Source organism: Belonocnema kinseyi, chromosome 9 (genome assembly GCF_010883055.1).
Source record: "Belonocnema kinseyi isolate 2016_QV_RU_SX_M_011 chromosome 9, B_treatae_v1, whole genome shotgun sequence".
NCBI classification, from domain to species: domain Eukaryota; kingdom Metazoa; phylum Arthropoda; class Insecta; order Hymenoptera; family Cynipidae; genus Belonocnema; species Belonocnema kinseyi.
The window spans coordinates 82,651,841-82,675,605 of NC_046665.1; the positions used below are offsets into that span (position 1 = coordinate 82,651,841).

Genomic DNA, 23,765 nt, shown 5'->3' on the forward strand with positions numbered 1-23,765 from the left:
AATACATCCAGTATGTAAAGTCTTCTCTTTAACGCGTTTATTCCTGCCCTTTTCATCACTCCCCACGCTGCATTGATAGATTTTTGCGCTTTGCCTGCTAGGACTGCTAGGTGTTTGTTGAAGGATCCGCCCGATGAAAACCAAAATATTTAAACTTGTCTACTACTTCGAGGGGTTCTCCTTTAAATTTCCATTCCCTACCTACCTCCTTTCTTAAACACCATCACCTTTGTTTTTTTGACATTCACTTCTAATTTATTCTTATCAGCATATCTTCCAGCGTTTTTAACATTTCTTTGATACCACCCGCGTGATCGGAAACGATCGCTAAGTCATCCGCAAATTTTAAAGTAAAAACCTTCGATTTCCCAATTACGGTTCCTCCTTCATTTCTTTTGGTCCACTCATCATCTATGTCGCCAAAGAAAATGTTAAAGAGGGTCGGGCTCAAGGGGCATCCTTGTCTTACGCCTATATTTATTCTAAAATTTTCTGAGATTCCCGCTTTAGTTACTACCTCGTTGAAAGTGTTCCTATAAATGCTCTTGATCATATCGAGCATTCTGCCACTGATTCCTACCTTTTCCAGTTTTTCAAAAAGTATGTTTCTGTCTATTGTATCAAATGCTTTTTTAAAATCTATAAATGCTACGTATAGCTTTCCTTTCTCTTTTTTTAACTTGTTGTTTATTAAAGAATTTAAGACAAAGATGTGTTCTCTGGTACTTCCTTTTTCCTAAAACCTGCCTGACTTTCCCTGAGCAATCTCTTTTCCTCTATCCATTCCCCTAGTCTTGCATCTATTATAGCCGCTAATATTTTTTAACCTAAATCTAGCAGCGAAACTCCTCTGTAGTTTTCTGCGTCGTCCTCGTCTCCATTCTTAAATATTGGTACTATTCTGGCTGTCTCCCATCCTTTAATCATAACTCCATTTTCCCATAAGTCGTTTATTACTTCATGCACTTCTGTCGCCCACACTTTTGGCATCCCTGCAATAAATTCTATTGGTACCCCATCCTCCCCAGGCGCTTTTCCTCTTTTCATTTTTTTATGCATTCACAGAATTCTTTAAACTCTATTTTTCCATTAAGTCCCTTTTCGGTTTCATCTAGATGTTCTCTACTGTTCGCTGGAGCTCCCTCGTTTTCAGTCTTACTCCCCTACCCTCTTTGTCCCTATCTCTCGCTGATTCTTGATTATTCTGACTTTTCTCACCCTTGCTTCCTAGTAGCTTTTCAAAATAAGTTTTCCATTTTTCTAAGCTAATGTCTTCCCCTTTGACGTTCCCTCTGGTCTTTGGTCTAAATTTTCTAATTGCGCTCCAAAAATCGCCTGATGGTCTACTATTTTCTACTTCTTTCCAATTTTCTTCATTTCTTTGTCTCCTTTTTTCCTTGTATAAACTTTTTAACCTCTTTTTTCCATACACCAATTTCTCCCGCTCCGATTCTCCCTTTAACTTAAGAAACATTTTTAAGGTTTCCCACACTTTTTTCCTCTGTTCTTTGCCATCTTCATCGAACCAGTCAATCCTTTTCTTAAAATTATTGCTGTGGGGCCCCACCATCCTTACCATTCCTACTTCTTTTGCTGCTTTTTTATACTATCAATTATTATCTCCCATCGGTCTTCATTTGCTTCTTTCTTTACGCTCGTTTCCCATAGTTCTTCCATTTTTTCCCCGAATTTTTCGGATTTCCCTTTGTCCCAGAATAATTTTTCCGCCTTATTTATACTCCGTGCTCTTCTCGGTTCCCTTTTTTCGTATAATTCTGACCCCGTGTGAGAGAGTCGGAAGGTGACCGGTAGGTGATCCGACTCGATTCTCGCTTCAACTTTTATTTCCGATATTGGGTTTACCCCCTCGCCTTCTTTTAAAATAATTAAATCTAAGACCGATCCCCCCGCGTCGCAAATATGCGTGAATCTGCCTTTTCTATCGCCCTGAGTACAACCATTGAGGATTTTAAGCCCGTATTTTTCACAAATATTCAAAATTTTTTTACCCTCGGCGTTCACCAACTCGTCCTCCGAGTTTCGCAGATTTTCATTGCCATTCTCGTACTGCATCTCTGGGCTCTCCTCTGTGACCCTACCTACTCTAGCGTTCCAATCACCTATCATTACCAAGCACTCATTTTCTCTGCTTGCCTTTTCTATTAATTTACACAGACTTCCACGGATCTTAGAAATGCCTTCATTGTTATAAACAGTTACAATTTTTAGTATTTTTGATTCAAATCTTAACTTATTGTTACTAATTACAATTCCGCAGTCCCATTCTTTACACTCCCAATTGTCTCCCACCCAATTTGTCTTAATTCCTATTAGATGCCCTCCCTTTGCTCTCCCCTTATTATGAACTTTTTCTGCCAGTTTTGTTATCCAAATAAAATCTTTATCTAGCTTTTTAACAAATTGTTCTTCCGACTCTTTCATTAGCCAAGTTTCTTGTACTTCAATTAATTCAAAACCCTTTAAAAAATCCCATGCCTGCGCTAGCTTATTTGCTCCCGAAATATTCCATGACATACCTCTGATGTTCTTAGGCGCCGTGGATACGAAAAAAATTCTTGTTGGGTCCCCCTTTTTCCTCGTTCCAGAAGAACCAATCTTCACCAATCTTCCATTTCATGTAGCCCGTCCTCACTGCTTTTCCATGTCCTGCTTCTTCCTCAGCTACATGCGTGATCCACTTCTGTATTTGAAGCTCTCTGTCGGTAAAGTTGTCCACAATCCAGATGCTGGTTCCTCTGAATTTGGATTTTCTTCTCATTATGGACATTTTGTCTCTCCAAGAATGCAAGTCCACCAAAAACTCTTCATTGTTGAACCTGATTCCTTTGACCTCTGCTGCTACTCCAGTTGTCCTTTTAAGGGCCGATTTTATTTCTCCCTCTATGTTCCTCCCGGTTGGTCTGAATGCTCTGATTATGACATGATTTTTTCTGTCTCTTCTTTCTTTTATTTCTCGGTCCAGCTCCTTTTTCGTCAGCTTTCCAGGTCAAGAATCCTTATTCTTTCCTTGATACTGAGCTTCCTTGTCTCTGTTGTCCCTGTCGTCTTCCCTGGTCCTTTCTAGGCCTCCATAAATATTTGAAGTTTCTCCCTCCGCTGTTAATTGAGTACATACTTCACCATTTATGTAACCTTTTTTAGAGTTTGCCAGCTTATCTTTTAGATTCCTAATTTCTTCTTCCATGTGTTTCTTTTCTGCTACCCAAGCCTTTCCTTTTTCCCTGGCCTTTTCTAAAGTTGAGACGGCTGCTTCCCACTCTGCTTCTTTTTTAATTGTCCTGCTTTTTAAGGATTCGAATGAAAGTTGTAAATTGTGATATTTCTGAGCTATCTTGTCTATTTCTTTTTTCCCATTCGCATTCCACCACCCCTTCAATAGGTCCAAAATTGCACCTGCCAAATCCATCTCCTTTTTTCGAATGCTCTCGCCTGTCAACTCATCACTGTCATTAAGATGTATGTAAAATTTAGCTATGCCTCTAGTATCCTTTTCTTCTAATTGAGTAATCATATTTTGGGCCATTTCATCATGGGGTTTGCTTATAGCATGTCTCCGTTTCTCTTCATTTCTGTCAACCATAAGATTATTTGATTGTAGCTGAGGTAACTCTTGATTTTCGGCCTCCACATCCGTTAAATCCTCGCTCAAACTTCTATCACGTCCCTTGCCGCTTCCCCATTCACTTCTGCTAGGTGATCTAGTTATTTTTTCCCTTCTTTTGAAGACTTCATTCGTCAACCCTCCCCACTCTATCACGCTCGAGTTGGCTTGTACGAAGTCCGTGATTTTCCTAGAGCTCGTAATTCCTTTCTCCTTTTCCTTAACCTCTTTCTTTGGTCTTCCTCGGCATTTTTTCGCCGTCGACGTCGACTGCTTATTACTTTCTCCTGACAGCTGTTCGATGTCATCTGCTTGTCCATTTCCATTTGGTGCTGCCCTCTCTCTGTCATCAGCCGAGTCGGTGTTGAACTTCTTCACCTCCTCGCTCCCGTTCAACATAACCTCTTCCTTTTCGGAGGGTTCCATTTTATCCATATTTCACTAGTTCTATAGCTTCAAAACTATGAATAATACTTTTGCTGGTAACTTTTTTCGCGCACTGCCCAAATTTTCCACTCACCAGACCACCCGTATAAATTTAAAACTTTAATCTCTCACTTTTTCGGCGACGTTTCCCGGACGCGTGTGCAACGTTTCTAACCCAACCGGAAGCTCCCCTTCAAGTGTTTTATTAAGAAGTCATCTTTTGTAGCAGAAAAGACATTTTTTTATTTAAAATAAATAAATTTTTAAATTTTTAATTTGTATCTGAAATACTCTTTCAATCTGTTTATAAAAGATTCTCTGTTAAAAGTATTACAAGATTAAAATGCTGTTATTTTTATTCTACTAGCAATAACTAGAAAAACATTTCTGGAAATTAAAAATTACGTGCAATAATAGACGACGGCGTAGACATTTTTTTGTTACTTTTTGTTGCAGGGGGAGAGGGGCTTATAATCCGTTATGTAATTTAAGTACGGCCCCTAAAGTCATTTTTTAAATTATATACAGTCAAACCTCATTTATTGCAACTCTCGTTTATTGCAACCCAAGGTACTTGTTTATCGCAACTTCCCCCACCCGCACCACAGATGGTCACATATTCCGTATAGCCAATGACAGTGCGGAAGCGGGAATGTATTGTGAGACCACCTTCCGGGTACGTGAAGTGGTGGGGTCTCCTCTCGAGTTGCAATAGACGAGATGTTTACGTTTCGAAGGAGTTGCAATAAACGAGGTTTGCCTGTATTAGATACTACGAATTTTTGATTCTCAGTCGAGCCCTCAAATAATTTCAATTCAATTTTGTTGACAATATTCTTGAATATGCATTTAATGTTTTTCAGCAATTAGTCGCTAATTTGACTGCAGAAACATCTCAGTGTATTCCAACCAGATGGCCTGAGGGACAAGACATGATGTTACTACCAGGACGCTACCTTCTAGATTTTGAGTCGAAAAGAATGGTAACAGCAAGTTACGCATACGCCAGTAAAATGGAAATAACGCACAACAGAAAAACAGAAAATCCAAAAGTGTTTACCTTCGAGTACTTGGAACCTTATCAGAACGGAACTTGCAGTCAATATGAGAACTGTCTACACTGTTTGACCGATTCTTCTTGTGGTTGGTGTGACATCAGTGGTAAATGCGTATCTCGCTCAATCAACGAGACGGAGAGTTGTACATCCGACGTTGAGTTGGATGAGAACGATACACCAGTACATGATTGGCACTATTTGACGATAACACCATCTACGTGTGCAAATTGTTCCAACTACATTTCCTGTGAGTCGTGCATTGGAAGTCGCTTGTGTGAGTGGTGGACGGAGGAAGCCAGATGCGCGAGAATAGGAAGATTACCTGATGCAGTAGTCAGTTTAGATCAGTGTCCCATTCCCTGTAGACAGCGATCAAATTGTACACAGTGTTTGGATGAACGTGGAAGATGCGTGTGGTGCGAGGCAACACAAGAGTGTTTTTCATTTTCCGTATATACATCTGAGTATCAATTTGGTCTTTGCAGAGAGTGGACAGATCAAGCAGGCCTCATGGGTGTCACTTCACGGACGGGATCGTCTTTAACTGGCAACGATCAGTGTAAAAGTTGTAGTAGACACACCAATTGTTCGAGTTGTTTGCACTCGTTAAGTTGCGGTTGGTGTTATAGCTTAGAAAATCCTATTCTCGGTGCATGTGTTCAAGGTGATTTTAATCAGGCACATGTCAACTGTAGTTTGGTGATTAATGAGCAGAGTAAAAATGGCACTTTGGAAGCTGACGAATCAGGATGGGCTTATGCTCAATGTCCAGATGTCGATGAGTGTGATCTGGGGTTGCACGACTGTCATTCAAACGCAATATGCACAAACACACATGGTAGCTTCAGCTGTCAATGTAAAAGAGGATTTAACGGCGATGGACGAGAAAATTGTACCAAGACCTGCTATGAGAAGTGTGTCAATGGCTACTGCAGCGAAGCCCCAGATTACAAATGTGAATGTAATCTAGGCTGGACAGGACCTGATTGCCGAACCAACTGCGGCTGTTACAATCATTCGACTTGTATTCAAGGACCCGGCATTTGTGATGATTGTCAAAATTGGACAGAAGGCAGATACTGCCAAGACTGCAAGGCTGGAAGTTACGGGAATGCGACAACAAGATTGGGTTGCAACAAATGCGACTGCAATGAGCATGGCGATGTTGAATCGGGTACCTGCGACAGACAGACTGGAATGTGTTTCTGTCGTGACAATACTGAGGGTGATAAGTGTGAGCGTTGTATCCGTGGTTACTACGGAGATCCGAAGAACGGGGGAATGTGTTTTTACGGTTGCATGTCTCGGGGTATGCTCGAGGGTGAAGGAAATGGAAAGCAGGGACTAGGAAGTCGTCACTCTCAATTGTCGCTGTGGGAGACCCGTCTCGGTGGCTCACCAACGAGGGAATGTCTGTGGATCGTGAGTCCAAAAACAGGTTTATCGCCGGATACAATGACACCGAGCGTTGATAGTGTCATTCAGTTCACGATACATGACGATATCAACGTCAGTTGCCAGGAAAACAGCGTTTACGTTTACGATGGACTTCCCGATTTTGTTTCGTCCACTACAAGCCATCAGAGTCAACTGCTGGGTGTCTACTGTACAGAGAGTACGGATTATCCAGTGACTGTTGAGGCTAAGTCGGGTTTTTTGACGGTACACTACAAACAGCTTGATGAGGTGGAAGGCTTTAATGCGAGTTATGTTGTAATGACATGTAACAACTGTCCCAAAAATCGAGAGTGTAGAAGTGGCAACTGTTTGTGCAAACCCGGATTCGTCGGTATTAATTGTGACGTGGAATTGTGCCCGAAGAATTGCTCATCTTTGAAAAAACAGGGAATTTGCGATAAAGGTTATGGGCACTGCGTTTGTGCCGTTGGTTACGGTGGACGAGACTGCTCGATTAAAGTTAAGGAACACCAACTTGTTTTTACCGAATTATTCAATTCTGAGTACTTGGCCGAGCACTTAGATCACCTGCGAAAAACGTTACCGAGATTTGGTCATAGTCTGGTTGCAGACCGTAGAGGAAGTTTGTGGATGTTTGGAGGATACTCTCTGAGTCATGGCCCATTGAACGACATCAGACTGTTTGACACTAAGAATAGTACCTGGATGCCGGTGACTGTAGAATCTACTTCCGAAGCTTCTATGCCTCAGGGCAGGTATTTTCACGCTGCTGAGATAGTACACAGTCGACAGCAAATCTATGTGTATGGTGGACTGTCTATGAAGGAGAACGGTGTTCAAGGCTTATCCAATAATACTTTAAACGACTTTTGGAAATTCAGTTTGCAGAATCAACGATGGAGTCAAATTACATGGTGGAGTCAAAAACCACCTGCTCTTGCCGGTCACACGTTAACCCTGCGGAGAGAGGGCGAGTCAGAAAGTTTAATTCTTATTGGAGGATTCAGTCCAAAGCATGGTTATCTAGAGACAGTGTGGGAATTTAATCTGGAGACTGATACGTGGGATACAATAAAGACAGTTGGAAACAGTCCATTAGGCGTATATGGACATTCAACCGTTTATCACAGCAAGTCTGATAGTTTTTATGTATTCGGTGGCTATACATATGCCATTAACAGGACATTTATATCCAACAAATTGTACGCTTTCAATTATAAAACGCGAAAATGGTCTGTACTTCCACCATTCGATGACGAACACATCCATGGAAATAATTTGGTAAGTTTTCTCCCCCAGAGAGTAAAGGCTGTCTGCTCTACCTGGAAATGTCAGGGATTTTTTTTAAGCCAGGAAATATTTTCGCGCGTTTGCTTGATTTTTTTAAATTGCAATATAAAATTCAATAACAATGATTCTTCATTTGCAAGAGTAGCTTTATATGTATTACTGTAGTGAACTATTTTGTTGAAAATTCGTTTTTTTTCTGTTTGAAATTAATTTTTTAACTAAAAGTTGAACTATTCTATTATTGGTTAAAAATTGATCATTTTTAGTTGAAAATTCAAGTATCTGGTTCACACTCAATATATTTTGTTGAAAAGTTACCAGTTTGCTGGCAATATTTTCACCAGAGAGATTTTCACTCCTTAACAGAAAAATCTTTCATAGTTAAAAATTCAACTCATGGTGAAAAGTCGCATTTTTCGGTTAAATTAAACTGTTTTTGATTAGAAATTAAAATATTTTTTGAATAAAATATCTGTTACTATATTTTTAGTTCAGAATTAATTATTTTTTAAAATGAAAATGTTATTAATTGGTTAAAAGTTAAACCCTTTTGTTAAAACCCATTTATTTTTAAGGTTTATCTTTCGAATTGAAAATTCATCTATTTGATTGAAAACTGAGCTGTTTTGTTGAAAATTTATTTTTTCTGTGACTGAAAGTTAATTTTTTACTGAGACTATAATTATTACCGTTGAAATTTTAACTATTTTGTTGAAAATTGTTCTTTTTTCATTATTTTCTTTTTAGACTGAAAATGTAATTATTCCACTTGAATATTGCATCACTTCACTAACAAATTGATCTCTCTAGCTTAAAATTATTTGTTTTGACTGAAAATTTAACTATTCAATTTTGTTTTGAAAAATCGTCTTTTTTAGGTTGAAAAATCATTTTTTTTTAGAAATTAATTCTCTTGGTTCAAAAGTGATCTTTTTATTTTTAAATTAAACTATTACAATTTAAGATTCATAATTTTAGTTGAAAATTTTTCAATTTGTTTGAAAATGTAACTATTTAAAAAAAAATTTCATTTAGCTGTCATTTTTTTTCCGACTGAAAATCTAACTAACTATTCCAATTGGATATTCCATCATTTTAGTTGAAAGTCATCTCTTTGGTTGAACATTAATTCTGTTAACTGAAAATATTATTATTCAATTTTTTGTTGACAATTTATCTTTTTTAGTTCAAAATATTGTAGAAAATTCGTCTTTTTTGTAGAAATTAATCTTCTTGGTTGAAAATTCAAGTATTCCAGTTAAATATTCATCATTTTATTAAAAAAGTTGTCTTTTTGGTTAATAGTTTCACTATTTCAATTGAAGATTCGATCATTTTAGTAGAAATGTCATCTTTTTAGTTGAAAATTCAACTATTCCAGTTGAAGATTCATTTTTTTAGTTAAAAGTTCATCAGTTTGGTTAAAAATTAATTTTTTTTAAACTGAAAATATAACTATTCCATTTCTGTTTGAAAATTGATCATTTTTTAGGTCAAAATTCATCTATTTTGTTGAAAGATCAACTTTTTTAGTAGAAAATTAATCTTCTTGTTTTAAATTTGATCTTTTTCGTTTAAATTCAAGTGTTCTCAATTAAATCTTCATAATTTTATTGGAAAATTTATCTTTTTGGTTGAAAATGAAACTAATCCAGTTAAATATTCCATCATTTTAGTTAAAAATTCATCACTTTCATTACAGATTTAACTATTTTGTTGAAAAGGCGTTGTTTTTTTTTTTTTGTTAAAAACTAATTTTTTCAACTGAAAATTGAACTATTGCATTTTTGTTTTAAAATGGATCTTTTTGGGTTTTAAATTATTTGGTTGTAAATTTGTGTTTTTTAGTTCAAAATTAATCTTTTTCGTTGAAAATTAATGTATTTAAGTTAAATATTCATCATTTTATTTAATAATGACCTTTTTGCTTGAAAATAAAACTACTTGGTTGGAAGTTAAACTCTTTTGTTAAAAATTTATCTTTTTTGTATGAAATTGATCTGTTGCAGTTGAAGATACATAATTTTATTCGAAAATTCGTCACTTTGGTTGAAAGTCTATATTTTTTCATTCTGAATTCAACTATTTAGTACTTCAGTGACAAATTTACGAAGTGAATTGTTATGTTTTCAGTGATTTGCATTAAAATGCAAAATAGTTTTTTAAACCATGAAAAATTATATCCGCAAAAACTTTAAATGCCTGGAAAAACCCTGGAATTGTCAGGGAATTTTCTTCCAGAATTTGAGTAGGCACCCTAAAGTAAATTCGTTATTTTATGTATTTTTATATTGTAACGTTTCGATTGAAATGTAATATTCCAATGTTTAGCCGCAAGCTCGATTTCTGCACTCAGCAGTAACAACGGACGAATATATGGTAATATTTGGAGGTCGTCAGAATCCATATAATACCTCTGATGCTTTAATAGCATACAAGTATTCCTGCAATCTGTGGATTCGTCTTATAACAAAAGACATGGAAGTCATTGGAATTCCCCCACCGCCAGCTTATGCTCACGCCATGACGCATGCCGATCCAGAAACAAACACTGTTTATGTTGTTGGCGGATTTGACGGTGGAATCAAAAGTCACGTAACGCAAATTAATATTCCCGAAGACCTATGTAGTTTGTGGATCGACAAGGTTTCATGCAGAAAATACTTTGGCTGTTCATTTTGTTCAGTAACTACTATAACAGGATTGAATGCATCTTACTGTTTCTCTAACGAGGAATTCTTGCATAGAGATGACAAGTGAGATGTTTATTTAGATAATGATATAAATATATATAGTACAAATTACTATTTCTTTGATATAAAACTAATTTTTTCTTTATAGGTGTGACATTAATGTAAGTCAGGCACAGCGATCAAATGGTGTTTTTTGCAATTCGGAATGGATGGCTAATCGAAAGTGTCAAAATTTTAAAACTTGCATAGAATGTTTGGCAGAGTGGCCTTACTACAAAGACGACCAATCAGCGTGTAAATGGTGTCCTCACTGTCCTCATGTGAAGTGCATTCCTCGAGAAAAAGACTGTGATGAGCCAAATAACTGTAACTTGCGATACAGTACGGTAACTGATGTCGATCAGTGTGGTGAAAGACAATGTCCAGCTAGTGATTGCGAAAAGTGCAACAGCCTTGGAGGCTGTATTTGGACCAGACAAGTGTTAAAGACTTGTGAGTATTTTAATACTGTGTGTTCAGATATTTTTTCTTTAGTTGATTTAATTGTACATTAAAAAATACTGATTTACAGCTGAGGGAGGTATCCAGGTAACAGGACAGCCAGTATATGATTGGAATTGTGTGTCCGAAGATATATTTCGTCAAGCTAGTTTTGGTAAAGAAGTTGTTGGTTTTGGTAAAAAGAAGATGATGCAGTGCGAAAGTAGGTGTGGAGATCATAAAGACTGCACAAGTTGTTTAAAGGGTACAGGTGCCGAAGGTGGATGGAGCGAGTGCAGATGGTCGACTCAATTGAACGAGGTAAATACACATTCAATAAAGGTTAACACATTTTTTTTTATTTGTTACGGAAGGGAGGAGGGGTTCCTTTACTTATTCACGTAATTTTTGCAAATTCGCAAAAGCTTTCTTCTGAAGATTATGTTTTTAGTTATAAATTTTATTATTTGGTTGAAAATTGAACAATTTTCTTAAAAAGACATACTTTTGGTAGCAAATTTAACTGTTTTGTTACAAATTTAACTCTATTCGTAGAGCATTAACGTTTGCTTTAAAATTCATATTTTGTTGCTAAAATCTTTTTTGGATAAAAATACTTTTTGAAAATTTCTCTACTTTTTATTTGTTTCTTTAAAAATTCACCTGTTTTAGTAGAATTTTCATTTTTCTTGGATAAAAATGCAACTGTTTGGTTGAAAATGTAACTATTTCGTAGAAAATTTAACTATTTCGTAAAAAATTTAATTTTTTTTGTTTAAAATGTATATTATGGTGTTCAAAAATTAACTGAAACCTTTTCTGGTCATTTTGTATTAACATTTCATCTGTTTTGGTACAAATTTAATATTTATAGGATAAAAATGCAATTATGTGGTGGAAAATTCTACTATTTTGTCAAATAATCATCCTTTTTGGTTTAAAAAATTCGTTAATTTGGATTAAAAATTCAAATTTTTTCGTAGAAACTTATTTTTTGTTCAAAAATTGATCTTTTGATCTTGAAAAGTCAAGTGCAACCTTTTTTGGATGAAATTTCAACATTTAATTTTTTCAAAATAAAAATTCATTTGTTTTAAGAGAAATTTAATCTTTTCTGTATAAAATGCAACTATTTGGTAGAAAATTCAATAATTTTGTTTTAAAAAATGCATCCCTTGTTATTAAAACAAATTCGTCTTTCTGGATTGAGAATTCCGTTTTTCGTAGAAACTTATTTTTGGTTAAAAAACTAATATTTTGATCTTGAAAAATCAAGTGGAATTTTTTTTGGATGAAAATTCAACTATTTTTTTGAAAAATTTTTTTTTCTCATCAAAATTCGTCTTTCTTAAGAGAAATATCACCTTTTTGGATAAAAATGCAATAATTTGGTACAGGATTAGCGATTTTGTCAGAAATTCTTTTTTTAGATAAAAATTCGTCCTTTCAAACTGAAAATGTAACTATTCCATTTTTGGTTGAAAATTGATAATTTTTTATTCAAAATCGAATTATTTGGTTGAAAATTTGCTTTTTTAAATAAAAAATTCAACTATTTCGTTGAAAATTCATGTGTTTTGTTAAAAAATCGTCTTATTTAGTAGAAAATTAATCTTCTGGTTTTAAATTTTATCTTTCTCGTTGAAAATGTATCAATTTGATTACAAATTTAACCATTTTGTTGAAAATTCATTTATTTTTTGGTTAAAAATTAGTTTTATTCAAGTGACAATTTAACTATTTCATTTCTGATTAAAAAGGGATCTTTTTAATTTTAAATTCAACTATTGACTTAAAAATTTGCCTTTTAGTTCAAAATAAAAACTTACTTTTGATTAAAAAATTAATATTTTGATATTGAAAAGTCAACTGGATTTTTTTTTTAATTTAACTAATTTTTCGAAGATTTTTTTACATAAAATGCATCTGCTTCAAAAGAAATTTAATCTTTTTTTTTTTTGTAAAAATGCAATTTATTGGTAGAGAATTCAATAATTTTGTTAAAAATTTATCTTTTGATTGAAAATTCAATTTTTTCGTAGAAATTTATTTCTTCTTAAAAATTCATATTTTGATCGTGAAAAGTTAATTGAAATCTTTTCTAACAGCAAATTCAATTATTTATGGTTTTTTAACATGTATCTTTTTGATTTAAAAATTCATCTGTTTAGTCGAAATTTAATTTCTTTTTTTCATTAAAATGCAACATTTTGGTTAATAATTATTTTTCTCTGCTTGAGTATCTAACTATTTTGTTTGAAAGATTTAGTTGAATCACTTTGTTAAAAAATAATTTTTTTTGTAGAAGATTTATATATTTAGTTAAAATTTCATATCTGGTTGAAATATTAACTATTTTGTTGAAAATTAACATTTTTTAGTTTAAAATGCAACTAATTGAGTAAAAGTTCAACTCATTTGTTAAAATTTTATTTTTTTAATCAAAGGATCATGTGTTTGGTTGAAAATTTAACTGTTTAGCGGAAAAGCCTTTTTAGGTATGCGTTTAATTTTTGAACTGAAAATGCAACTTTTTCATTTTTTTATGATTAATTTTTGTAGTTGAAAATTCTCCTTTTTTGGTAAAAAAAATAATTTCCTTGGTTTGAAATTTCATGTTTGTTGGGTAAAAATGCATCAGTTTCGTGGAAAATTAATTTTTCACTGAAAAGTCAATTTTTGTTTTGTTTAAATTGTTTTGTTTAAATGAACTAACAAATTTTGACAACCACCATACAATATTCTCATTGCAATCTGAAAAAAATTTTTCCTAAAAAAGAATAGAAAAAAAAATCCCTTCCTTTCTGGACGAAAATAAAAAAGAGGAAAGAAAATTTACTTTTTTTATTTTCGTCCAGTAAGGAAGAGAAACTTTTTTTTCAGATTGCAATGGGAACATTTTATGGTGATTGTCCAAATTTGGTCGTGAGATTCTTGGTTTTATTATTAGGAATTCTGCACATTAATCTTTATTTGTTCAAAATTTGTATTTTTGGTTTTAAAATTCTTTTTTTTATCAATTTCATCTTTTTTTATTGAAATATAAACTATGACACTTCTTTTATGGGAATTTATCTTTTTAGATTGAAAATTCAAGTGTTTTATTGCAAAGCCATCTTTTATAGTCTTAAAGACATTTTTTTTTGTTTAAAATAAATTAATAAATTTGAAAATTCTAATTTTGTATCTCAAATAATGTTTTATTACGTTTATAAAAGAGTCTACGTTAAAATTATTACAAGATTAAAATGCTGTTATATGAATATTAACGTTCAAGGGTTTTGAAAATGTAGTTCTTGGACACTCTCTAATTCTACTAGCAATAACTAGCGAAACATTTCTGAAAATTAAAAATTACGTATAGTAATCCTTAAGTAATTTAATTACGGCCCCTTACATAACTAAAATTTAAATAAATTGACATAATTTCAATTGATTGCTCTGAATATTATTGTTTATCCTAGTGCATCTCTCCGTCTTATCAACCACTTTATTGTGCTGGCGGTGTGTGCGGATTGGTTTTGCGAAGTACAGATGTGGAGCACTGCCCTGAACCCTGCGCCGTTTTTAAACAATGTAGCACTTGTTTAAAACATTCGCACTGCGGTTGGTGTTCTTTAGATTCATCTAATATAACAGGACAGGGTTTATGTATAGAAGGATCTCTCGAAGCACCCACAGAACATCCGGCAGGAGGTACTTGTGAAATGCTCTATAATCAGCAGTTTCCTCAGGCTGATCGACATCAATGTAAGCAAGTCATAATCATATAAACACATAGAATAATTCGGTGTAGAATAAGAAGAATATTTTCCTCCAATTGCAGCAAACATTGTGACCACGTTGTCTACGCAGCAAAGAGATTTACAGGTCGTCGAGGACGATGTTACAATGCTCTTGACGAAAACCACAAATCAGACAAGCTTCTCTTGGCACTATGTGAGATGTCCTCCTGAAAATGAATGCATGAATGGTCACCATACGTGTTCTCCAAAAAGTGAAAAATGCTTCGACCTAGACGAAGGTTTCGAGTGCATGTGTGGCGATGGTTATAAAACTGAAACGTGAGTTTTCGATTTTTTTTAGAACTAGAAAAAAAAATCTTTTCATTCAGGTGTCAGTAATTAATAATGTTCTGAAGAGTTTAAGTACTAGGAGAATTTAATGAGCATTTATAAGAATTTTGAATTAGGATTTAAAAAATCGGGTTTTCCATATTTATTAATAATAATTACATTATTTGAATTCGGCTCAAACTGGAAAGGGTGCCTAATTCAAATGCTAAAAGAAGTCAAAGTAATAGAAAACATATTATTCGAATTGAACAGTGTCTTATTGAAGGTTGTTACAATATCTCAATTTCTAAATTCTTTGAAGATTAATAATATTAATGCAAACAAATTTTGTTTCTATATACATTTTAAGCACTTTTTACTTGAGTTTTCAAATCAAAAAATAAACTTTTAATCTAAGAAATGATTTTTTATGGAAAATTATGAATCCTCAACAAAAAATATGAATTTTTTAACCAAATAATTAGTTGAATTTTCGACTCGAAATATTAATTATCTACCAAAAAAGACTCATTCTCAACAAAGCACATGAATTTTCATATAAAAAAGATAAATTTTCAACCAAAGTTAAAATACTTTAAAATATTAGAAAAATATATGTTCAACCAAAAAAAAAGACGAACATTCAACAGACCAGTTTTTTTCATCAAATAAATTGTTTTTAAACATAAATAGAAGAATTAAATTTTCAAACAAAAAAATGAATTCTGAACAATATAATTAAATTTTAAACCCAAAAGATGAATTTTCTAACAAAAACGATCCAGTTTCAATAAAATATATAAGTTTTCAACTGCAAAAGATTAATTTACTGACCATAACTGCAATAGAATAGTTCAATCTAAATATGATCTAAATATGAATTTTTAACCAAATAGTGGAATTTTCAACCCAAAAGATGAACTTTCCATCAAAATAGCACGAATTTTTAACTAAAAATAGAATAGGTAAATTTTCTACAAAACGGAACATTTTTTAACGAAAAAGATTACATTTCTATCCAGAAAGGTCATTTTTCCACGAGAAATGGAATAGCTAAAGTGAATTTTCTACTGAAATGCTAAATCTTTAACTAAAAAATTTAATTTTTAACTAAGTACATGCATTTTCAACTAAAAAGATGAATTTTCGATCAAAAATAAAAGAATCAAATTTTCAGTTAGTAAAATAAATTTTCAACAAGAAAAGAAGCGAATTTTCAACCACAGAAATGACTTTTTAACCAAAAAGATGAATTTTGAACTAATGGAAATACTCTAATATCAAAAAATACAGGTTTTAAACAAATAGCTGAAGTTTTACCTAAAACTAATTTTTAACTAAAAATAGATTAATTAAATTTGTAGTAAAAGACTTAATTTTCAATAAAACCAATGTAAATTTTCAACGAAATAGTAAATCTTTTAACCAAGAAGATTAAATTTTTATCAAAAAAGGTCAATTTTCGACAAAAATGGAACAGTTCCATTTTGAATTTAAAAAATTAATTCTATTTAAGAAAAAAACTAATTTTCAACCAAAAAGATCAATTTTCTGCAAAAATAAACGAATTACATGAATTTTCAACCAAATATTTGAACTTGCAAAGGAATATCAATCAAAAAGAGGAATTAGTCACCAAGCAGCTGAATGATTCTCCCACAAATTCAAATTTTCAATAAAATACAGGAATTTTAAACCAAATATTTATAATTTTGGTTAAAACAATTTTTTAAAAACTAATTAAATTTTGAGCAGAAAGAAATTTTTTCAACTAAAATGATAAATCATTAACCAAATAAATGAATTCTTAACAAAGTAGTTTAATTTTATACCAAAAATAGTAGAATTCAACCAAAAAAGATGATTATTAAAAAAAATGGTTTGAATCCTCAACCAAATAGTTGCGATTTTTATTTAAAAATAATCAAATTAGCTTAAACTTTTAGTTTTTTCTAGAATTTCCTAACTCTTATCACGTTTTTTGTGATATTTCCTGACTTTCTATAATTACGTGATCTGTAGCAACTCTGTAATTTAAAAAAGTATATGTTTATTTCACTCTCGGATGTTTTTGTAAATTAAGTAATTAAGTTAGTTGTCGTGCCAAAAGTAAGTGAAAAAATAATTTTGTTATGATTTTAAGAATAAAAAAAATTATAACTGCTATCATTTCAAATAAAAAAAAAAACATTTTTTATGAAAAATGTTAAAATACACAACAAGAAAATTAATTTTAACCATGTTTTTTGCAATTGAATTTTTCTGACCGTCGCTTTTCACCAAGTTTGGAAGAATGATGGCCTTTTAATAAATGACGGTTTATTTTTTTCGGGAAAGATTCTTTACAACTCTATTGATTCCAATTTTTAAAAAAACTAAAGAATCTTCAAATTTAATTATTTGCTTAAAAAATTTTTTCTTAAAAAATATTGTTCTAGCCATAAAAAAATTTACTTTCAAAATTTCAACCCATTATAATTAATGGGTTTTTTTGTTGTGAATTTTAACATTTTTCACAAAAAATAATGTTTTTTATTTAAAATGATATCAGTGATCATTATCACAACAAAATGATATCCTTGGCATATCCCTAGGATATCTCGGCAGGATATGGGATATTTTGACAAATATTCCAAGAATCTCCCGGGATTTCCGTGGCATATTTAAAGGATATCGAAATTTCCGCCCCTTAAGATATCCTCTCAATGTCCTGTGTGGGATATACATAATTTTGGCAATGGAGTCCAATATTTCTGAAATGAAAATTTATTAGGATATGTAGAATCCTATCACCGTATTGGGAATGGTGGTCTACCATTTCGCCACCCGGTGCCGAAAACTGGAACTAGAAAGAGTAGGTACAATTTTAAAGATGTATTTTAATTTTTGCATAAAAGTGTTTTTACAATTGTTTTGTGAAGTTTAACACAATGATTAAACACTAAAAAGAAATCGTTTTAAATAGAATTTCAAATTTATATAGTGAAAAAAACAACACTTTTTTGTCCAAAATTTTTTTAACAAACAAACAAACAAAAATTAAATAGTAAATATTTTGTGTATAAATTAATAGAAAATTACTTTGAGTTCATATTTGCTTCAAAATAAGTCCATTTCAGTTTATAATCTGTTGGCAATCACAATAAATAGTACAATAATTGTTTTTTGTGTGTAGAATTTCGCGAATTTCAATGATTTAAGATTAAAATAAAATTTCGAAAATAGGACAAGTACAAAAACTTAAAAATGAAGTATTTTCTGAATACAATTCTAAAAATTCGATCATTTATAATTCAAATGAATTAAAACTGTATTATTTCTAATTAAAACCGTTCCAAATTGAAAAATTTCAGACCAAAAATTTTTTTAAATGGAAAATTTTATTAGAAAGGAGATGAAATTGTATCATTTCTAACTCAAAGCGTTTAAAATTGAACAATCTCATTTTATACTTGAAGAATCTCGAATCTGAATTCGCATCAAATTTCTCCTAAAGATTATCCTTTTAGTTATAAGTTTTATTATTTGATTGAAAATTGAATAATTTTCTTAAAAATACATCCATTTTGGTTAGAAATTTTTTATAGTTCTTATTTTGGTCGTTTGGTGTTATAAAATGAACTGGAATCTTCTTTGGGAAATTTTTTTGAATAAAACTGTAACTTTTTAGTTGAAAATTCAACTCTGTTTTTGTTGAAAGTTTGTCTTTTTTATTTAAAAATTCACATGCGGGTGGAAATATTATCTGGATGAAAGTTTAACTATTTAAAAAAATTTTGTTTCCGTTTTTTTTTTTAATTAAAAATCCATCTGTTTATTTTGTTGTTTAAAAAATCGATTTTTGATCTTTTAGAATCAACTGGAATCTTTTTTGGGTGAATGAACAACTTCTTTGATGGAAAATGAATTTTTTTCATAGAAACTTATTTCCTTTTTAAAATTTCATATTTTGATCTTGAAAACTCAACTGAAATCTCTTTCAACAGAAAATTCAACTATTTTTTTGAAAATTTATCTTTTTGATTTAAAACTTGATCTGTTTTAGAAGAAACTTATGATTTTTTTAAAAATTAAAATGCCACTTTTTGGTTAAAAATCATTCTTCTTTGTTTGAGTGTACAACTAATTTTTTTGAAAGATTTGGTTGAATCAAATTGTTAACAAATCACTCTTTTGATAAAGATTTATATTTTTAGTTAAAAATTCATCTTTTCGGTTGAAAGCGTAATTATTTTGTTACAATTTAATCTTTTTTTAATTGAAAATTCGCATTTTTTGGTAAAAAAAATAATTTTTCAGTTTTTAATTTAATTTTTGTTGAGTAAAAATGCATCAGTTTCGAGGAAAATTAATTTTTTGTTGAAGTCATATCAAGAATTCTTTTTTTATATACATTTTATTCTATTTTTGATTGAAATATAAACTATGACACTTTTTCGTTGGGAATTTGACTTTTAGGTTGAATATTCAACTAGTATGTTAATAATTCAATTATTTTGGCAAAAAATCATCTTTTATAATAGAAAAGACTTTTTAATGAATTAATAAATTTGCATATGAAATACTTTTTTATTCCGTTTATAAAATATTCTACGTTAAAAGTATTGCAAGATTAAAATGCTAATATTTAAATATTAATGATTAAAAATGAAAAATTATTCAAGGAAAAATCAGAGAATTTAATTAATGTTTTCGGTCTCGCATTTTTCCTTAAGATCGTACATATTCTTTCTAGTTCGGATTTCTGTCACCATGTGGCGTATCGCAGTTTAACTATTCCCTATAATTAGCAAAAAATTATTACCGCGATTAATTTTCATAACCAATAACAGTCTACATACGATAAAATCAAGTGACTTTCTAAAAATGTTAAATTTGGCTGTTAATTTACCTGTAAAATCTAAATTGCGCAGTTTAGAGATCGGACTTTTCAACGGAAAAATCCGTTTTTATGATAAAAAGCAATCAAAATAATGTGTACCGTGGTGTTTCGTACAATATAAATGACAATTGATTATAAATTGGCACGAATATTCTACAAATTGTTAACTTTTTTTAAAGTGTAACTTATTACTGCGCGACAGTTTTCGCACACTGACAGCCATGATGGAATTTACCCGGAAGTGACTTTAGAGGGGACTTTACTATTTTGTATTTTATAATGTTTTACTTTGTATAAAATCTCCGGAAAGATACCTAATGTTGCTCAATTATTTCTTTGTCTTTATACGATTGAATATAAATATAATTGGCAGTAGATATATCTGAATGTCCAGTAATATACTAAATTATAGAATTGGGATATCTTAGGAACATCCTTGGCATATAAAATTGGCACATTAATGGGATATCATGAGGTTATTCTGAGATGCCCTTGAGACATTCCAGGGATATCGAGATTTCCGCCCTGTACGATAATGTTCACGATATCCTGGGAGATAAATGTTTTTTTTGTGTGCTGAATTTTAAAATTTTTTATAAGAAGTAATGTTTTTTTTATGGAGTGATAATATTTTGATTCTTAAAATCATAGAAAAACTATTTTTTTCAGTTATCTAACTTTTGGCACGTCAACTGCCTTAAATTCTGACTAATCATTTACTTTTGTTTCAGCACATGGTCCTTTAGCGAACTAGGAAGGTAATATATAATTTAATCACTTTTTGTATTATATTCTGCAAAGGCGTTAAAATTAAAGTATCTAGGTAAACATTGACCCTTGTTTTTTTTTTTTCAGAAAAATTTGCGTTCCAATGTGTACGCAGGGTTGCGTTCGAGGAACGTGCGTTGAACCCGACGAGTGTCGTTGCGATTTTGGATATGTTGGAGCAAATTGTTCCATTCAGTGTCAGTGCAATGGACATAGTAACTGTGCTGGTCCAGATAAATTAGATAATTGTTTGGAATGTCACAACAATACGATGGGACCACAATGTGAAAAGTGCAAACCCCTATTTGTGGGTAATCCAGCTGACAATGGTCAGTGTGTGCCATGTTTGGAATACTGCAACGGTCATACTCACATTTGTATCAACGATAGTATGACTGTGTCTGTGAGTGTAAATCTTTTTTTTTTAATTTTTAAAAAGCATAACGAAAGTTATGTGAAATTGGTTCTTGCCTATTTTTTTAGGATCCAAATTCAATTGAAAAGATGTCGATGGATTTATTGAAGAAACAATTGGTCGAAGGACCTGTAACCAAGGCCAAATGTGTTAACTGTGGAAATAATACAAAGGGAGATAAATGCGGTGAATGCGTTTCAGGATTCTTTAGAGGAACTGAAGATCTCAGAGACGTTTGCAAACCGTAAGTACTCGCAGTAAATATATTAGGGATCGTACTTTAAAAATTTGATATTTTTCTTAAAGAAACATCGTTTTTGGTTGCAAACTCAACTGTCTTTTTTTTTGTATTTTTGGGTCAAAAATTCAACTTTTATTCAAAATTCATATTTTGTTGCTGATAAGTCAACTGAAAAAATGTTTGGATGAAAACTTTTTTTTCTGAGAATTTGTGTTTTTAATTAAAAATTTTATCTCTTTTAGTTTAAATATTGCATATTCCTTGGATAGTGTTTAAAATTCATATTTTGTTGCTAAAATCTGTTTTTGATGAAAACAATTTTTTTTATTTGTCTTTTTGATTTAGAAATTCTCATGTTTTAGTAGAATTTTCATTTTTCTTGGACAAAGATGCTACTGTTTGTTTGAAAATGGAACAATCTTGTTAAAAACCCATCATTTTTAGTTAAAAATTCGACTATTTAGCAGAAACTTAACTTTTTTCAGGTTTTTTTTATTATTTCATCAGTTTTAGAAGATATTTCATCTTTCTTGAACAAAAATGCAACTTTTTGTTTCGAAATTTACCCTCTTTTTTGAAATTTTGTCTTTTCGGTTTTGAAATTCGCCTGCTTTAGCAAAAATTATATCTTTCTTAGATAAAAATGCAAAAAAATGGAACTATTCGGGTGAAAATTGAAGAATTTTGTTGAAAAGTCATACTTTGGGGTTGACAATTATGTTTTGTTGAAAATTTATCTATTTCGTGTAAAATTTACTTTTTGTTTAAAATTTATATTTTGGTGTTGAAAAATGAATTGAAATATTTTCTAGATGAAAGTTCAACATTAATTTTTTTTTTATTATTAAAAATTTATCTGTTTTAATACAAATTTAATCTTTCTTAGACAAAAATGCAACAATTTAGTAGAGAATTCATCTGTTTTGTTAAAAATTGAATCTTTTTGGTTGAAAAAAGTTCGTCTTTTTAGATTGAGAATTCAATTGTTTCATAGAAACTTTTTTTTATGAAAAATTCATATTTTGATGCTGAAAAGTTAACTGAATTCGTTTTTAACTGAAAATTCAACTATTTTTTCAAAAATTTATCTTTTTGATTATAAATTATAATTCTCTGAGTATTCAGATATTTTGTTTGAAAGATTGAATTGAATCACTTTGTTAAGAAATCATTTTTTTTAGCTTTATATTTTTAGTGGAAAATTAATTTCTTGGGTTTAAAGTTGAACTTTTTTATTAAAAATAATCTTTTTTAATTGATAATTCAAATACTTTGATAAAAGTTAAATTACATTGTTAAAAATTTCTTTTTTTGGTTGAAGGCTTAGGTCTTTGGTTGAAAATTTAACTGTTTAGTGGAAAAACCATTTGCTGATTTGAAATTAATTTTTAACTAAAAATGTAACCTTTTCATTTTTTGAAGATTGGTCATTTTTAGTGGAAAATTCTCCATTTTTGGTAAAATTACTTATTTTCATGGTTTGAAAGTTAATTTTTGTTGTGTAAAAATGCATTAGTTTCGTGTAAAATAATTTTTTTCTGAAAAGTCATATTTTTTTTTTGTTTGAAAATTCCATTTTGGTAGAGACTATTCGTCTTTTGGCTTGGAGATTCAACAATTTAGATACACTTTTATTTCTTTCTTGAGTCAAAAATCTGTATTTGTTAAAAATTTGCTTTTTGTTTAAAATTATTTTTTTATATATAAATTTCATCTTTTTTGGTTGAAATATAAACTATGAACACTTTTTTATGTGAATTTATATTTCTGGTTAAAAATTCAACTATTGTGTTAAAAATTCAATTATTTTGTTGAAAATTCCAGTATTTTGTAAAAAACCATCTTCTATAGTAGAAAAGTCATTTTTTTGTTTAAAATAAATTAATAAATTTGGAAAATTTTAAAGTTGTATCTGAATGACCATTTTATTCCTTTTATAGAGATTCTATGTTAAAAGTAATTCTATGTTAAAAGTAAAGTATAATCCTAGAATATTATTTAGTACAAAGGAATGTTGTTTAATTTTATGCAGTTGTCAATGCCATGGTCATGGATTTATGTGCGATCCAGTTACTGGCGAGAAATGTAACTGTGGAAATAATACAGAAAGTGAGCCTTCGTGTATGAGTGGTCCTACTAAGGGAACAAGTTCCGGAGGTACCCCGTGCTGGATGGTTCAATGCAGCAAATGCCGAGAGAATTACGCGGGCACACCAACCTCGGGACATCAGTGTTACAAAACTGTCACCGTTGATAATAAAATGTGCTTCGATTCAAAATTAATAGGTAAGGACACTTTTAGAAATGTTCGGAAAATTCCGGCTCATTTAAGAAGCGGTTTCTGAAAATTATAATTAGTTTCCTAAAATTATCGCTTGAAGAGATTTTGTTATGATTTGTTACGGAAGGCGGGGGG

At 31.2% G+C, this 23,765-nt stretch overlaps 1 protein-coding gene across 1 annotated transcript in view; it reads left to right on the top strand.

The window, feature by feature from the left end:
* Nucleotides 1–23,765, top strand: part of LOC117180157 (multiple epidermal growth factor-like domains protein 8) — a 54,298-nt gene that overhangs the window by 26,770 nt on the left and 3,763 nt on the right. Inside the window, exons 13-22 of the mRNA XM_033372506.1 lie at nt 4,912–7,806; nt 10,147–10,571; nt 10,657–11,000; nt 11,080–11,309; nt 14,453–14,738; nt 14,815–15,052; nt 20,657–20,683; nt 20,781–21,096; nt 21,177–21,352; nt 23,382–23,635. Of these exons, the coding sequence (XP_033228397.1) occupies nt 4,912–7,806; nt 10,147–10,571; nt 10,657–11,000; nt 11,080–11,309; nt 14,453–14,738; nt 14,815–15,052; nt 20,657–20,683; nt 20,781–21,096; nt 21,177–21,352; nt 23,382–23,635 (5,191 nt within the window). The remainder of the gene's footprint in view (nt 1–4,911; nt 7,807–10,146; nt 10,572–10,656; nt 11,001–11,079; nt 11,310–14,452; nt 14,739–14,814; nt 15,053–20,656; nt 20,684–20,780; nt 21,097–21,176; nt 21,353–23,381; nt 23,636–23,765) is intronic.